General features: G+C 32.8%; 1 protein-coding gene across 1 annotated transcript in view; it reads left to right on the top strand.

The window, feature by feature from the left end:
- Window positions 1–19,144, top strand: part of LOC141487449 (RAD50-interacting protein 1-like) — a 28,183-nt gene extending 9,039 nt beyond the window's left edge. The window contains exons 7-11 of the mRNA XM_074186529.1: window positions 482–707; window positions 1,939–2,273; window positions 2,455–2,684; window positions 13,988–14,287; window positions 18,813–19,144. Coding sequence (XP_074042630.1) covers window positions 482–707; window positions 1,939–2,273; window positions 2,455–2,684; window positions 13,988–14,287; window positions 18,813–19,026 — 1,305 coding nt within the window. The 3' untranslated portion in view covers window positions 19,027–19,144. The remainder of the gene's footprint in view (window positions 1–481; window positions 708–1,938; window positions 2,274–2,454; window positions 2,685–13,987; window positions 14,288–18,812) is intronic.
- The last annotated feature ends 507 nt before the right edge of the window (window positions 19,145–19,651 follow it).

Here is a 19,651-nt window from a genome sequence, read left to right as displayed (position 1 = left end):
TCAGTTGTGATCAATATGACCTTTAAAGGTTACCTTAATGTTAAACTACACTCCCAAGTTCTTAACGTAATTGGTCTGAGGCACATTAATATTTTTGATTTCATGAGAATATTCAATAGGATTCACAATTCTTGGGAATGTTATTCAGTAACACACCAACGAGATAAGTTGCTCAAGTCTAGCTGTAATAATTCTGCATCACAAACTCGTCAACTACCCTATGATCACCTGAACATTAAATGATAACTGTGTATGTCTGCCACATCGTTAATAACCATAATGAAGATTATTAGGCCTATATGCGATCCTCAAGGAACTTCAGATGTTGTAAACATTGGGTGCAGCAATCAGTATTTCTCAATAAAATCATTTCAGATACGGGTGAAATACAAAAAAAATCACCTGTTAATTTCCATTTGAGAAATTTTCGAAATCACAATGGAATTGAGCAAAAAAAATATACAAATTCTTTATTTTTCAGTTAGAGTTGATCAGAGGGCTTGTACAACTGGCGGTAGAAAAATTACATTCTGATTTACCTAATTTACAGTTTGATGATTTTACATTTTCTCATTCAATTGATGAAGCGCTTGGTTTTGACAGAGAATTGAGAGAAACATATGAGTATCCTTCAAATCAGCCAAGTATTCTAGCTGTACTCACACAGGCACCAGTGTTTGTTAAATGGATTGCCATGGAAAAAAAATGTGAGTACAATGATAGCGTTTTTCGAATGGATTTAACTTCCAGCGATTCAAATCCAATGTGAATCGCTACTTTCGCACAGGTACCGCTCTTAGAGCGCCTTAAGGATTTTCCTGTACTGCTTGTGTTTTGTCCTTAAAAAATATGATAGGTATTAGTAAAAGTGTAGTGTAAGTATAAGGACAATACACATTGCAGATAAATAAATGAAAATGTTGAAAATGTATACAATAAGTTCTGAATTAACAGGTCGAAATTTGAAAGTGGAACTGAGGGATATTACAAATTGTTGAGTTTTACTTAGTAAATTATAGATTTTCATCAAGTATTGGTCAATTATGTCACAAATTGTTCAATTGAAATGATCGGTGTGGAACTCCTCCTTACCATAATAAGGTTATTCATATAATATAAATTGAGCAGCCTTCTCAAAATCCTTATAATTATTTATATCTCTTACGTTATCAGGTAAATGATGTTAGGAATGTGTTAGGAATCACACGTTTAAAGGTAAGACCTCGTTAATCCTTGGCTCGCACAAGTTTCGACTTCTGAGGGTTGTCGTTCGTAGGGGTGCGACAGCTGGTTAACGGAAAAACAGATTTTAAACAGATTTTTTAAACATGACGCTTTTGTTTGCAAATCCTCAGACTAGAATGTCATATCTCAGATGGGACTCTATCGAGGCATGATAAACAGCTTTTGCAGCTGAGGATCTCAGTTCACTAGGTACCAGCCTAACAGCGGAACACTCAGAAGTCAACTTTTTATTTATTTGCAATATATAGTTTTCAAATTTCAAGTTATAGTCTATACAATCTTCAAAACATTTGGTATTCATGCAGATTTCAGTATTTCTGTGAAGCACGATTTCATTCCCCAGTTCACACCTAAAGAACTCAGGGATACTTCCACTTCAAAAATAAGTCAAAGGTGACTTATTATAGTTGTGATGCATTTTTGAACAGGATTGGAGGACTTATTTTTTGCATTCTGCAGTCAGTTCATTGGAAATATTTTTCCATAAAACTTGAATCTAAAATTTTGCTTCACACACATTGCACAAATTCATATGGTAGAAATTCAAATGGATTAACAAATAACTAGTACTTGCAGAATTAACAGTTTCTAGAATAACTTTGGAGAATGAAAACATAATTATATTAAGTTAGACTATCCACTATAGAAAGGATAAAAAATTCAAATCGAAAAATAGAGAATCATTTTTTTTAGATGCAATCGATAAAATGGATGCCATGCTTCCCCCAAATTCCTTAGATGCATTTGAACCTCTCACGTCTGATGTTGAAGATTTGAAGATAACCACCTGCGCTGATGCCTTCATAACTTTGTTGCAAACTATAACGGAAAGATATGAATCTTTATCTCAGCCAGGTCATAGACTGCAATTTTTAGAGCTGCAGCTGGAACTATTGGACGATTTCAGGGTTAGATTATTGCAACTAGTTAATGCAGAAGAGGGAAGCATTATTGAATCTAAGATACCAAGTATCACTAATAGTATTTACTACATAGAAAAAGTCTTAGTTGATTGGGGAACTATGTTAGTAAGTATTTATTAAAACAAATTTGCCTGATTTATTTTTTATAAACAAGGGTAAGGATAAAAACTACAAGACTTTTTTATCAATTTTCTCTTTGCTTACCTTTCTTTGTAATGGGCACAAATACTAGTATACTGGTTTCATGCTAGTTAACTATCAGGCAAAAAGTTAATATTTTTTTCAGCATTATTTGAATTTGTATTACTACAAAAGCCAACTAGAGACAGCGAAACACCCTCCTAGTCCTACTTTAGCTGATTTTGATGAGAGTCCCTTTACCGATGTAGACACGGACACAGTATTTGCAGAAACCCTGTCTCTCTATAGGCATATGAGAAAGGATCTTCTCCATACGTTAGCTGAAACAGTTATTGCTGAGGTTAAAAGTAGGAGTAAAAGCTATCGAAGAGAAAGGTAAAGACTTCTAAACTGCTTATCAAATAACACATTTTGATAATACTTGTGTGGTCTGAAAAGTTTCCGACCTCAACATGAAGATAGAAGCTAGTGATTTTCGTTGTTCATCTGATGACTGTTACCAAAGTTTCACTCATTTTGGACGCGCAGTTATTATGTAACAGTCTTTTGAGTGATTTGATGTGAGTGTTTTTATGAAAATGGGCAAACTCGTTTTTCAGACGAATTTATCCCAGAACAGGGAGTTCCACAGGGTTCACCGCTCTCACCATTGTTATATAACTTATACAGCTCTGATATTTATCATCACCAACAAGGGAATATCAACCACTTCAGGCATGAAGCATATATTCTCCAGTATGCAGATGACACTGCTCTAAAAGCTAGACAAAGTTATTAACAATTTGGAACATCTTGCAACGATAACAAATAACAATAAATGGAGGCTCCAGCCAAACCCATCTAAGTCTCAGTTCATCATATTTAATCATCGAAATTCCGCAACTTCTCCAACAATCAACGTTTTCCAACATATCTTACATGCCAAATCGACAGTTGATTACCTAGGTGTTACGCTTGATTCCAGACTAAATTTCAACAGCCATGTCAATAACAAAAAAAAGAAAGTGATTGCAAGAGCCGCATATTTCACAAGTTTGACAAACCCGAGAGCTGGTGCAAACATATCAACAGCAAGCCGAATATATAAATTAATCTGTCGTCCACTTATTGAATACTCGCACCCACTGTTTCTCAATATCAAACAAAGGGCCTTGAAAACACTTAAAGTATCTGAAACAACGGCTATAAGGAAAATAACAAGATAAAGGCATTCCAATAACCTCAAACACAACCCTCCAAACCCTCTGCTGCACCAACTCACTGGTATTATCCCTATCGAGGACAGACTACCGTCACTTACTCAGAAGTTTGCTAGAAAAGATGACAATGTAGAAATCATTAGAAAGTATGCTGTGACAAGAAACCCCCATGCAAGAGTACGACATCGACACCCAACAGAAACACTGTTAGAAAAATTAACACAACTTTATCAATGAAATAGTTTTGTTTGTTCATTTTTATATCCAAATAATATTTTCTTTTTTTTTATATCCATATAATTTTTTTTTTATTGTAAAATAAGCCATGTTATTTCAAAGCAATTTTACTACACGTGCGGAAGGACTTCGGTCGATAGCCAGTTGAACAAAATTGTAATTTTGTTCAATAAATTATTATGAACAAACTCGAGTATCAAGCTGTCATTAAATATTTGTTTTTGAAAAGCAATATACCTACGCAAATCAAAGATGAGTTGGATTTTGTATATGAGGAGTCTGCAGCATCATTTACCACAGTGAAATTTTTGGGCAACTGAATTTGAACGTGGCGGTAAGAGTTTGGGAGAATATGAACATTTTTGACGTCCAAAAACTGCAACTACTGACGAAAATATCGCCAAAGTTCAGCAAATGATACTAGACGACCGCAGAGGTTATAAACATGTCAAATAGACGTCACATATTACATCAATATTTAGGCATGAGAAAGCGGTCCGCGCGTTGGGTGCCGCATTTAGATAGATAATTTATTGGGTTTTATACATTCATTAGTATTTACACAAGTCAATACATATATATTAATAAAATTAGCATATGTCAGGCATCTAATAATATTCACATAAACAATAGATGCTTACAATTCAAAGAAAAAGGTTTTTTAATAAAACATATTTATATCTTATAAGTATATCTAAGTTATGTCGACGAGCACATTTAAAAACAAAGCAGTAAAATTTAAAATTCGGTATTATAAAACAACGACAGATATCTATATGGTTAAAGAACTTATATCACAGTGCAGGAATCCTTTGGGGCTGAAGAAGGCGTTTTTTATTAGCATATCTTATTTTTTGTGGTAATTTTTTGTGAAGTTTCACAGCCCAAAAATTTGGTCCATTTTGACATCTTTTTAAGCGGCAGTAGTTTGTACTCAAATCATTTTTATGCCTAGTGTTGTGGTCGTGTACATTTTCAAAACTTTCATATTGAGATAGATTAATTTTCAAGTATATTAAATTTTCCGTGATATAGAGAGAAGGAAAGGTTGGTATTTTTAATGTAATGAATGAATTTCGACATTTATCTCTGTAGTCGATATTGTCTAATATTCTAATTTCTTTCGGTTGGTGTCGGAATATTCTATCACAGTCTGTAGCATATCCCCAGGCGACAATACCATAAGAAATAATGGATTCATACAAGAAAAAATATGCTGTTTTAGCGTTTGTTTGGATTGTAGTATCGTCTACATATAAAATATATGATATCGGTTTCTCCCGATATGGTAGGTCATAAATGAAAATTATGAATAATAGAGGTCCCAAAATAGATCCTTGCGGTACACCAGTAGTATTTTTTTTTGTTGTTGATAGAGAATTGCCCACTTTTACAGTTTGAAATCGATTTTCCAAGTATGAGTTGATCAACTGTATACTGTTGTCAGAAAAATTATATAGTTTTAATTTATTGAAGAGAATTATATGTGATACACAATCAAATGCTTTGCTTAGATCACAAAAAGTTATTTCTGTACACTCTAGTTTTTCAAAAGTTGTTATTTTGTTGTTATGATCTAGTATCGCCATTTCAGTGTTTCTACCTTTTCGGAATCTATACTGGCATTCTGCCTACGTTAGGTCAAAAACGTGTTCAAATCAACATTTCCAACGCTCTGTTGGCGCCGATTAACCACTGTGGATGAATATTGGATACATCATTATACGCCCAAAACAAAAATACAGCCCAAACAGTGGACTGCAAAAGGGAAACCGGCTCCAAAAAAAGCAAAAACTGTTTTTTTGCTGGGAAAGTGATAGCGACTGTTTTTTGGGATAGTCATGGAGTTATTTCAATCGATTATCTTCAAAAAGGAGCATACTACGCATCATTACTTGACAAGCTGAAGGCAGAACATGCGGAAAAACGGCCACATTTGCAGAAAAAGAAAATCCTGTTTCCCCAAGACAACGCACTGTCTCAAACCTCAGCGGTTGCCATTGCGAAAATCTACGAGTTACGGTTTGAACTGCTTGAATATCTGCTGTAGTCGCCAGATCTAGCCCCAAGCAACTTTTTGTTCCCTCATCTAAAAATTGCGCTCGAAGAACAGATATTTCTATCAAATGAAGAGGCAATCACCTTCGCGAACAATTATTTTGCAGATATAAACGCCGAGTACTATTTGGACGGCTTAAAGATATGGGATCATCGCTAGGACAACTGTGTAGGCTTAAAAAGAGACTATTTTGAAAAATTAAAAAAAAATGAAAAAAAGGTTTTGTATCTTTGTTAGGTCGGAAACTTTTCAGACCACTATTCTGTCAAAGCTATTTTCCTGGTTTGTTGGCCGTGGTTTGCAGGTTTTATGTCTGACGTTTCGAAAACACTTTGCGAGATTTTCACCAAATAGTATACAGGCTGATTCACGGTGGATGGCACATTAGACGTTTCTGGTGAACCAGGCAACGGATCACTTTGAAAATTTAATGGAGGGCATATTCGGACATTCTCTAGCCAACTAAAATATTTTCGACAATGCGGTGTTGCCGCTTCTATTAGAAAGCAGTAGCAACTTTGATTTTTCAAATGGAACACTCTGTATATAATATTATTTTTGGAATCTCCAACAATTGCCCGACAACTTTTCTTGATATTTCCCTATACCTATCTGTTACCGTTTTCGAAATAAAAATTAATTTCAATTTTTTTCTTCGAAAATCATGACTTCTAAAAATGCCGATATCTTTTAGTTAAGAAGTACTATGATATCGAAATTTGGTTTGGAGTTAGGTGATACTTGGACACTTCCCACACGTCAGCCTAATCTCCGTTACTTCAATACAGGGTGGTAAAAAAATACAGTTTTTTCGTTTGCTTGAAAAAGTTGCTGAAATTTGATTATTTTAAATGGAACACCCTGTATATTATTGAAAATTCGGAAAGCTGCTGAAATTTGCTTTTTTTCTATGTATATCATACCTATACCTAACTAGTCAAGTTTCGGACTTATGAACATTTATTTGTGAAAATGTCCCTTCAGAATGGTATTTCCATTCGGTATTTGGTAAGCAGGCCATGATTACTATTTGACAGTAGCGTTGTGACATTCTCCTAATAATATCAACATTTTCGTCACTTCAGAAGTTGCAAATACCTTCAAAACGATGGAACAAAACTATTCAAACGAAGTTCTTATGAATTTGTTTATTATTTTTGGACAGTGTGACAAAATTATCAGCAGAACATGTAGAAAGTTCAATGAAATGTATCCGAATCTACCGCCAATGAACCTCAAGAAATTTATACGAATTCAGAACAATTTCAATATGTTTGGATAAACTTTAAAAAAGCACCAAGAAACTTGAAATTGGAAATATTGATATGAATAATTATAAAAAAGTAAAACAATCATGTGGAATATTTCAAAATATGTTCGAATCGCTGGCCGTTCACTTCCAAGCACTTTAAAATGCGGGTGTTGACTGCTTTCGTGGTGGCAGATCTGATTTCATTGGGATCCAAATCTTCAAATGTTTGGGCAATCCTTTCTAACAATTCATCTCTCGAACGCACGGGTATTTTGTAAACTTTTTCTTTAAACATTCCCCACAAATAAAAATCTAATGGATTAAGATCGGGTGATTTCGCTGGCCAATTCCATGGTCCCAAGCGCCTCATCCACCGATCGTCAAATAGTCTATCCAGTTCTGCGCTCACTTCTCTTGTGCAATGTGCAGGAGCTCCGTCTAGTTGGTACCAACAGTTTCGATAATCTTCGAGTGGCAGATTATCCACGAAACTGTCTACAGTATTCTCCAAAATATTCAGGTAGCTTCTGGATGTTAATGACTCCTCGTATATCACGTACCTCAATTTGTTGTCCATCAACATGCAGAAGACATTAAAACTAAATTTTTCTTGAAATCCGGCTTCTTTTGTGACGTGAGGATTTTCACTGGACCAATAATGACGATTTTTTCTATTGAAAATCCCTTCTCTCGAAAATTTCGATTCATCAGTCCAAATAATTTTATTTAAAAAAAGTGGATCTTCTTGAATTGGTGTCAACAACATTTCACAAAATTCTACTCTCTGTTGAGGATCTTGAGGCTTCATTGCTTGAATTTTGGTGAATTTATAATCATGCATTTTATGTCTTCGCAAGATTCTTTGAACCGATGAATATTTTATACCCAAATCTTCTTCAGCACTTCTTATCGATGACTCGGGAAATGCGTGAAAATATGCTAAGACATTAATCTGGTTGTCTTCGAAAGTTACGGGTCGAGGCAAGTTTCTTGATGCTTTTAAAGTTGATCCAAATGCATTGAAATTGTTCTGAATTCGTATAAATTTCTTGAAGTTCATTGGCGGTAGATTCGGATACATTTCATTGAACTTTCTACATGTTCTGCTGATAATTTTGTCACACTGTCCAAAAATAATAAACAAATTCATAAGAACTTCGTTTGAATAGTTTTATTCCATCGTTTTGAAGGTATTTGCAACTTCTGAAGTGACGAAAATGTCGATATTATTAGGAGAATGTCACAACGCTACTGTCAAATAGTAATCATGGCCTGCTTACCAAATACCGAATGGAAATACCATTCTGAAGGGACATTTTCACAAATAAATGTTCATAAGTCCGAAACTTGACTAGTTTAGGTATAGGTATGATATACATAGAAAAAAAGCAAATTTCAGCAGCTTTCCGAATTTTCAATAATATACAGGGTGTTCCATTTAAAATAATCAAATTTCAGCAACTTTTTCAAGCAAACGAAAAAACTGTATTTTTTTACCACCCTGTATTGAAGTAACGGAGATTAGGCTGACGTGTGGGAAGTGTCCAAGTATCACCTAACTCCAAACCAAATTTCGATATCATAGTACTTCTTAACTAAAAGATATCGGCATTTTTAGAAGTCATGATTTTCGAAGAAAAAAATTGAAATTAATTTTTATTTCGAAAACGGTAACAGATAGGTATAGGGAAATATCAAGAAAAGTTGTCGGGCAATTGTTGGAGATTCCAAAAATAATATTATATACAGAGTGTTCCATTTGAAAAATCAAAGTTGCTACTGCTTTCTAATAGAAGCGGCAACACCGCATTGTCGAAAATATTTTAGTTGGCTAGAGAATGTCCGAATATGCCCTCCATTAAATTTTCAAAGTGATCCGTTGTCTGGTTCACCAGAAACGTCTAATGTGCCATCCACCGTGAATCAGCCTGTATAAGCTGACTTGTGGCTCTTGCCCAAAACTGTATGTTGGCCAAACATTTCCCAAAGAATTAGAGAGAATAGAAGTAGTTTTATAAATAGCAAGACCAATTCCACATTTGCAAACCACCTTTTAGCAGAAAGTCATGAGTTCAATCATGAATACGTGTTACATTTAGAAATGTTTGAAACTCAATCTTCTAGAATGTTTAGAAACCAATAGTGAATATTTTTCTGAAAGGTTCACAGTGTTCAGAAAAGACCATAAATTAAATGTTGTATCTCGAGAAAGTGGCGGTGGTGTTTTACTAGCTATAAAAAACAGTATTCAGAGTGAAATAGTAAATGTAGATTTATTTGATAATAATTTTTCCATTATTGATTTGCTTATATGTAGATGCTTTTTAAAGCACACTACATTTTATGTGTGTTATTTATATTTCACCATCTGTAAGTACAGAGACTTACGAACTATTTTATGAATCATTAGAACAGCTAAAAACTTTGCAGACCAAAAATGTAGCTTTGATTGGTGACTTCAATGCTCCTAACTTTGTATGTGTCTCCGCTCTTGATAACAAGTCCCACGCTCCCTATAATATGATCAACTTGTTGAATATGAACCAATGGAATAATATCTTGAATGACTCGAATAGGCTCTTGGACCTGATCATTTCCAATATGAGATGTGAGGTGACAAGAGACAGAGCTCCAATGGTTCCTGAAGATGTGCCTCATCATCCAGCTTGAATTATTGATTTTAATAATTTTTTGATTAGCGAAACTAGTTACAACTCAAATGATAACCCAAACCAAAAAAAATTATAATTTCAAACGAGCCAATTATTCTGCATTATATAATGCGCTACTTTCCACGAACTGGTCTTTCCTTCGGAATTGTGATGATGTGAATTTAGCTGTTAATAATTTCTATGATGTCTTATATAATATTATTATAATATATAATATTAAAAATGTTCAAACATAAATATCCCAAATGATATACATCCGAGATTATTTGCAATATCAAAAAGAAAGCTAAACTACGCGAGAAGTACAAGAAAACTGGTAATATGCAGTACAATTATGAATTCAAGAACCTTAGACTTGTCATCAAAAACCAAATCAAAGCTGCATATGATATTTATTTAAATTCTATACAAGAATCTGTAGTATCTAATCCTCAATCATTGTGGTCATACGTACATTCCAAGAATAGAACCTCCCGTATTCCAGGTAGGATGAAATATGATGGCTTCACTATTGATTCTCCAGATGAAATTGTAAATAGTTTTGCAAATATTTTCACACTACATATTCACACTCTGCAGTTGATGAAAATACTTTGCATTCATGATTATCAAATTCAAATTGTTTTTATAATAATATAAACTTTGAAAACATCAGTGAAGAGGAAATCTTGATTGCGGCACGTAAACTAAAAAATGAGTTCACTTCTGGTCCTGATAAGATACCGTCCTTTTTTGTAAAAGATTGCATCGGTGTAATGGTCCATCCCTTACTGACACTTTTCAATCTTGCAGTTAAAAATAATAATTTTCCTGAATTATGGAAGATATCACGAGTTTGTCCCATTTTTAAGTCTGGAGATCCATCTGATATTCGGTATTATCGCCCTATCTCAATCCTATCGAACTTTGCAAAACTTCTCCAAATTGTCATCTACAATCGCGTACATTCCTCAGTTCGTAATAACATATCTCCGCAACAACATGGATTTATGTCAAACAGATTCACCATAACAAATTTAATTGTATTGACCCAAAATATTAGTGATGTCTTAGATAATCGTGGTCAAGTTGATGTGATATATACTGATTTTGCTAAAGCATTTGATCAACTTGATCACATGATCCTTTTACAAAAACTCCACCAATTTGATTTTGACCCAAAATATTAGTGATGTCTTAGATAATCGTGGTCAAGTTGATGTGATATATACTGATTTTGCTAAAGCATTTGATCGACTTGATCACATGATCCTTTTACAAAAACTCCACCAATTTGATTTCCATAATTCAGCAGTACTTTTCATTAAATCCTACTTACTTCAACGCGAACAGTTTGTATCTTATAACGGCTATGATTCTTTTTATTACAATCCGTCATCTGGAGTACCTCAGACGTCGAATCTCGGACCACTTCTGTTCTCATTATTTATTAATGACCTCAGTAATTATGTCTATTGTAATAAGTTATTTTTTGCAGATGATTTGAAAATATATTTACCTGCCGAAACTGTTGAAGACTGTAATATATTACAACGACAGTTAGAAAATATACAGACTTGGTGTGAAGTAAACAAACTATGTCTCAATGCATCCAAATGTAAAGTAGTGTCTTATAGTAGAAAAATGTCAGTCATCGAGTACAATTATCGAGTAGATACCATTTCACTGTCACGAAGTAACTCAATTAAACATCTTGGTGTATATTTTGATCAAAATTGGTCTTTTTCCAACCATATTAGATCGAAAGTAAATGAAGCTTTGAGAGTTTATGGCTTCATAGTTCGCAATTGTAGATCTTTTTCAAACATATCTGCTCTATTGACTCTTTATGTAGCCTACGTAAGGTCAAAATTAGAATATGGCTCTGTTCTATGGTCTCCATTCTACAATTGCTATAATACATTAATTGAAAAAGTTCAACGTCGTTTCCTGAAGTTTATTTACTTCAAATCTTATGGTATCTATCCTGATAGAGGTATTCCATATGAATCTCTTACCATAACATTCAGTATTGAAAGTCTTGAATTACGCAGAAAACTTCCTGGAATAATTTTTCTGTATAAATTACTGCACAACAATGTGGATGCTATGGAGGTGTTATCTTTTATAACTTTCTGTGTGCTTCATTTCAGAACTAAAATTACAGAAACTTTTTACAGCCGACTGGCCAGAACTAATTTGTATCTCAAGTCACCTATCTTTAGCATTTGCAATAATTTCAATTTAATTTTAAATTTGTGTGATATCAATTATGATTCCTTAGAATATATTGTTGACACTGCATTTCAGTATTTCATGAAGAATTTTTAGTTTTCTGGTATAGTTTTTTTTTTCTATTTTATTTTATTATATTATAATATTCATTCATTTTCTCAAATTGTAACTTTGTAATTATAAGGATCGATATAATTTTTTTACATACTTAGTTAACCCTATAAATGGTTTTTAACTGTTGGGTAATAAATGCTATTATTATTATTAATAATAGATTCAAGATTTTGGGTAATTTACTGAATGATCAATTAAAATAAAATAACTCCCTGGTACTAAATATTTTTTTAAATGTGGAAACGGGGAAATAAGCTCAGGTAATTTAATTCATTACAAACTCGGTTTGCCATTGCACGGCGAAACACGGCTTTTTTGTAAAAGTGTTTTTGGATACGTTAGTTATGGATTTTTATCAAGTATCGGCCAATTCCATCATATGTCTGACATTACATTTACGACAAGTGCTCTGGATGTCCTTACAGCAGACATTTTTTTGTGTCTTTCTCTGCTTTTATACCATTGGTGGTGAGCGTTGTTTCGTTTCTATTGGTTGAACTGAATGACTTGATTTGTATGCAATTTCGAACAGATAACCATATTTTATTTTATGTTGATTTTCTCTTCCTTTCAATTGAAAATGTCTCTATATTGTTTCAGAAAGTAATTCTGAGTTTTGTCAAGAATTTATGTTTCATTGAACCAGATAATGTAGGTAGGTGCCTCCTTTCAGTGCGTAATTGGCTACAGTTGACTTGTTGGTTTGACTGAGGCGACAATTTCTCTTATGTTCAAAGAGCCAAAAGGGATCTAGCATATCCCCGTTGTTGATTAAGGCTCTTTGCGGTCCTTAGCTGACCTTAGACATTTCTGATTGTTTTTGTTGTCCTGAATTTAAGTTTCTCGTTGTGTTTATCCAGAATGGAATACAAAAACACGGGAGATTTCAATTGGATTGAAGAGGGAATTACCATAAACTAAATCTGACTACCTGTTTTAAATGGGGAATGTTCCTCCTGACGAAAATCAAGTATTTTTCATAAAAGAACTCTAAAACAACGCATTTTAAACTTATCATTTCAACATTTTTCTTTAAATAATTATTTAAATACTTAAAAAAGAAGAATGAGATAACATTTAAAGGGATTCGTTTCTATTTCACCATTTGGCAACATCGGTTATAGCTAATAAAGGACAATGAATCTGTTACCTGTATGAGACAAACAAAGACGACATATTTCAGAGCCGTGCTGTTCTGTTTACTTATGTTCCGAGTTCCGAGACATTCTGTGGCATATGACATTTTGTGCACCTAACCTATCTTCCTCTATATAAATAAATAACAAAACAACTGTTGTTTGTGTGGCTTGTGGAGGTGGTATTGAACTATAATTTATATTTTGCCTTAATTGTTGATTTATAAAGATAATTTTCCTTTTTTAAAGTAGAATATCTAGGTACATATAAATTATTTCAACTTGATATAGGCGCTGTTGCCAATATGTGAATTAGAAACAAATCCTTTTAAAAATTAAAACCCAACATTATAAACATCAATTTGAATACTTTTCAAAGTGAATTTGAAAAACTCGTGAATTAAACTCAACTTTATTTTGTACAAACTTACATTTGCTGTAATAACCCAAATTGAGGAACATTCCCCATTGCACACAAATCAAATCGTTTAATCCAACCAATAGAAATCAAAGCATTCCGACCGTTGATAGTATAAAACCGGACACCACAGCAGACACCAATAATGTAGTGTCCGCTGTGGGGACAACCAGAGCACTTCATTCGTTACCTCATCACCATTGATAATGTCTACCGCAGTCATAAAAGAAAAGTTGGGTATGAAAACCAAAAATTATAATTCTGCTCTGCCAGTTTTCTGATTAGATTCTTATCAATTATTCTCATATGTACATAATTAGGAAATCACGGTACTGAATAATTTGTTCGTTAAAAATTTCATGCTATTAATTTTTCAGGTGGTCAGCTATCAAGCTGGAGAAAGAGTTTCGTAGTCTGTCCCTAACACCCACAGCATGTCCGATGTTCGAAATTTTATCAAAACGTCTCCATCAGCTGCAGAAGGGTTTGCAAAGTAAATTATTTACATTCGTCTGGCGTTCAATTGCAAAACAACTAGACACATATTTGTTTGATGATTTGGTGCTTGACAATAGGTTCAGCGAAGGAGGTGCTTTACAATTCAAATTTGACATCACCAGGAATCTAATTCCTCTGTTTTCCCAGTTCAGTGAGAGACCACATAATTACTTCACACAGTAAGTCCTTCAGTAAGAGACAGTGTACATTAAGAAGTGTTTCTGATATTAATATGGAGAGATAGGCTATAGATGAAATGAAGGCAACCTTTGTTGTTTTTTTATAATATGAAGCAAAAATTCTAAAATAAACAGCAAAAGAATATCTGCAAAAACCTTAAGATTCCTACATAAAGTGTGTTAGAGCATGAGAAACTATTACCATATACAGGGTATTCCATATTCGATGGACTATTAGACGTATCTAGAGAACAACAAAAGATAAGAGTTTCAAATTTTGGTTACCGATGAAAATGGTTGTGATCTATCGTTTGAAAATATTTTCATTACCGCAATGTTGCCACATCTACATGTAACAGACATCAACTTGGAAATTTCAAATGGAACATTCTATATATTATATCATTTTTGAATTCTGCATCAAAATCCAAATCACTTTTGTTGAGCATGTTCTATACTTATCTCTCATCGTTTTCAAAATATTAATTATTTTGTAACTTTTTTTTGGCGAAAAAAAGTTACAGAGTGTCTGAAAAAATACATCTCAATTTGTATCTTTGATAAACGACCATAACTAATTTTTTTTCAAATGGAACACCCTGTATATTATTCAATTTTTGAATTTAGCCAACCAATGTGAACAACTTTGATCAACTATGTCCTATACCTATCTCTAAGATGAGATATGAACTATTTTAAAAAAAATTGCTCCTACACAAGCATAATATTTCCAATAAAATCAAAAATCAAGTGCATAATACACATTCTCAAAATTTCAGCGTAGGTCTCGGGCCTTGGAAAATTTACTCCTTCAATACATATTATGGTGAAACTTTTTCTATTTACAATCATCTACTCGGATATCAAAAGAGTTTTAAACATTAATTTTTAATTTCACAACCAAATTTCGGCAAGAATAACGGTGTGTCATGATCTGAGTCTGATTTAAAAAACAAAATAATAGATTTGACAATAACTTGTTCAAAACTAATTAATATAGTTTGTTGTATGATTTTCACTATAAAGGGTTTTACAAAAACCGCGACACGCGTTTCGCTATACAATAACTTACTCAAGCATAAACTGTCCGACTGTCGTATTGAAGTAGAGAGTCCGGTGACTGGTGATATGGACAATTAAATGAACATATTAGGATATTTTTATGCTTATCCTCATGCATCAGTATCTAGTGCTGCGGTTGATTTGGGAATATCTCGAATTTCTATATGGAGAATTTTACAAAAACATAATATGCACGATTATAAATTAATTAGGCTGCAAGCTTTGCATAGAGATGATTCACCAAAACGGGTAAAATTATGCGAAAAGGCACTAACATGGACAAACGAAGATCCAAACTTTTTGAAAAAAATTATATGGACTGATGAATCACAATTTTCACGTGAGGGAATATTAATTTGTCGAAATAATCACTTCTGAGCAACGGGGATTCCAACAAAAATTCAGTTTTAATGTTTTTTGTATGCTCATGGATGATAAAGTTTCTATTTGCATTTACGAAGAAAAGTTGAAATCCGAAAAATATTTTGATCACCGGATCTGACTCCCCTAGATTTTCACCTCTAGGGAAAAATCAAAGAAAAGGCATATAGAATACCTATCAATACGGAACAGGAACTGAAAGATCGGGTTAGATGTGTCTTCGAGGAAATCAAGGCGTCGGAAATCCGAAGAGCCACGATGACTGATCACGTAATAACATCAATCCATCAATGTTTACACAATTGTCAACTAGCTTTGCAATTGTCAAATAATTGCAAAGCTAGTTTCACAATATTATCTCTTGTTTTCTAGTGTAGAATTATTTTTGTTATCAATTTAATTTTGAAAAGCGTTCGTTCTTGTGTCGAAATAGTAATGTTTGTCATACACCCACTATGAAAATTCAATCATGTATTTCATTAAACCTTTCTGAACTAATTTAAAGTCATTATTCATTATTCAATATCTTCAATAATACATTTTTCCCCGAATTTTGTATTTGAAATTATAGAAGAATTCATATCTCATAAACGGTCAGAGATAGCTATAGAACATAGTTGATAAAAGTTGTTCACATTAGTTGACTGAATTAGAAAATTTAATAATATACAGGGTGTTCCATTTGAAAAATTTAGTTATGGTCGTTTATCGAAGATACAAATTGAGACGTATTTTTGAGACACTCTGTATAAAATAAGATTTGAAATCCATTCTGAAATAAGAACCACCATATCTTATCTCAATGTTGCCAGAAGTTGAGTTCGATGTATCAGGTAATTCATGCGATATTAAATATTAAAAATACCATGTTTTCGCCAAAAAAATTATAAAATAATATTTTAAAAACGATGAGAGATGAGTATAGAACATATTCAACAAAAGTAATTTGGATTTTGATGCAGAATTCAAAAATTATATAATATATAGGGTGTTCCATTTGAAATTTCCAAGTTGATGTATGTTACATGTAGATGTGGCAACATTGCGGTGACGAAAATATTTTCGAAGGATAGATCACAACCATTTACATTGGTAACCAAAATTTAAAACTCTCATCTTTTTTTGTTCTCTAGATACGTCCAATAGACCATCGAATATGAAATACTCTGTATACCTTACCTAATATACAAATTCAATTGAAAACAATTTAAGCATAAATAGGAAGCATATGTAGTACAATTTTTGAAAAAAGATACTATACATTACTGACATTTCCATAGTAATTAATAGTGAGTATATTCACAAAACAAACATAGATTTATATTTGCCCACACATGCACTACATATATATATTCATACATGAATCGAGTAGTAATTAAGAACTATTTTCAATGAAGCAGGCAACTGGTTAAATCATGGAATCATTTGAAAAACAAAGATTTCATTGTGCTTTTATAATTTGTTCTAGGGGTGTATAAATTATTCCGGTTTCTGGTGAAGTGGGTATGTACATCTTTATGGAGAATCAAGTAGTTTTGGAAATAGGTTGATGCTAAATCATTCAGCATCATGTAAACAAAAATAATAGAAGAAAGATAGATTCTTTGTGAGACAAAACCATTTCAACATATTAAGCATATTAACAATAGGTGAATGTCTATTTGTTTTTAAAATGATTCTCAGCAGGATTAAACCTATGAGATGCAGTAGATAAAAGTATCACAAATAACATTTTGAAATAGTTTTCATTTTATTCAACACTGGGAACATTATTCAAACATAGAAAACATGTTCGGATATAATGAAAAACCTTTTTTTATGCTGTTTCAATCCCTATTAGCTAGCATTACCAACATTCCAGGGTTTGTAGAACTATTTGAAATGGTCATTTTGTGATATGTCAAATCCGAATCTCATCAAAACGATCAGATATTAGCAAATAGAAATTCAAAAAGGCGAAAATTTCAAATATTTTTATTCTGCCAAATTCTTACCATTAGAGATATTGTGAATATTTGCAAATAATGAGAAAACTGTATCTTTAAAATTGACATTTTGAATGCATCCCAGGGATGAATTTTTTTATCAAAAAAAATTTCTAAATGGAACAATCGATTTTTCATTTTTTCGCCCCCAAAATGGCGCCAAAAAAGTATGTTATACTGGTATACACTGGTAATTAGCTGACCGATAATTTTGTAATAATAAAATATGTGATGGAATCGGCCGATATTTGATGAAAATCCTTCACACGTATTCAAGAAACACTTTATTATACACAGTTTACTTTGCAAAAGGGCAACACGTGTGTCGTGTTTCTTCAAGCGTTTCTATACTCAGTATAGACATGCCTTTGCTCAGTATAGACATGCCGTTACTCAGTATAGAATCGTTGTGTAGTGAAAATCTCACAATAATCCTTTTTTATATCGAAGCAGTTATGGAGTTTAGTTAACTAGTTATGTAGTTTAGTTAATGATACATTGTTCTCGCTATTTACAAACATTCACAATGTTTCGTAAAAAATTAATTTTTGCACAGTTTTTGTGAGTAAAGAAGACTAAACTCTCAAATTTTGTTAAGGGGCCGAAAGAGCATTAAAAACTCGTTTTTTTTAGATCCGAGAATGTTTTTCCATGTTCCAACAATGTTCTCAGTGAACGAACTATCAAATGTTCTTAGGGTTGAAAATGGAAACTATCTTAACATGATATTTGTAATGCTTTCATCTACCGAACACCACAGGTTAAATCCTGCTATTAATTAAGGTAAAATCAAATATTTCATGGATAAGTCGCCGCCTGAGATATATGGATGAAACAGCAAAAAATATTGGATTTGAAAAACAAAAATTCAGTCTATTATATCATGGTACATGGTACAATGCATATTTTACTAAATTAGGGTGAAAACCCGAAATGGGTGAAACATGTGTTGGCCAAATATTTTGGATTCGTGTTTTGTATTGTTTTGACTCAGGGCAGAACAGCCTCTCAACAGAACATGAATACATCCTCCTAAAAACTTCTTTAATATTGAAAAAAACATCGAGATCTTCATAGATTTTTTCTTCAAATTACAGGATCATCGAATCATGCAATCTATTAAATCTTAGTAAAGGTAGTGCATTATTGCTAAGAGAAACCATTTTGGCTTTGGAAGGAGCAACTGGAGTAGAAGATACTAGAGGTAAAGCTCTAAAGGAGATAGGAGTTAGCTATTTCACTCCAAAAATGGCTGTGAGGATATTGAACCAAAGAACTGATATCACCATAAATAGGGTTTCGATAGATTAATAGTTGAATTAATTCCAGAGATTATGAAAATGTCTTTCTTCAATCATTCCATCAGTTGTGAGATTACGATAATGAATTATTGCCATACAAATTCTACATAATATATGTTTCTTAGGTAGTGCCAATTATTTCAGAGTGCTACTCCTTATACTTAAAGATACGGAGTGTTGAAAGTTGGAGTGAAAATGTTCATTTTCACTTTAATTATCAAATACCCCACATCTCCAAGTAACTAAGCAATCAAGCTCTAAAATTACTTTGATTCTGAGGGAAATGGGAACACTTTTGCAACTACATTACATTGTAATATCTTAAATGGGCTAGATTTTATATTCTCAGTCATATTCTGCCTATTAAAAATAAGACCAGTTTTAATATGATTAATTTTCACGGTGAATTGTAACCAAGGACTGATGGCATTTTTAGTCTATGAAATGAGATGTTTTTATAAATACATGTCATAATTTATTTCAAAAGCATTTTTATACATATTAAGAGTATTCAGGAATGTGATGAAGAATATATTACTTTATACCTTACTATAAACAATGTTTCTTGAATTTTCCCCTTTCCTTATATCTATAACGTTACTGATATAAAATATTTTTCTTGTGTAGAAGTTTAC

Source organism: Leptinotarsa decemlineata, unplaced genomic scaffold (assembly GCF_025532065.1).
Source record: "Leptinotarsa decemlineata unplaced genomic scaffold, Ldec_3_MD MMD2_P_RNA_scaffold_2, whole genome shotgun sequence".
Lineage (NCBI taxonomy): Eukaryota > Metazoa > Arthropoda > Insecta > Coleoptera > Chrysomelidae > Leptinotarsa > Leptinotarsa decemlineata.
The sequence above is the reverse complement of the archived record's forward strand: the minus strand, read 5'-3'. Positions and strand labels throughout refer to the sequence as shown.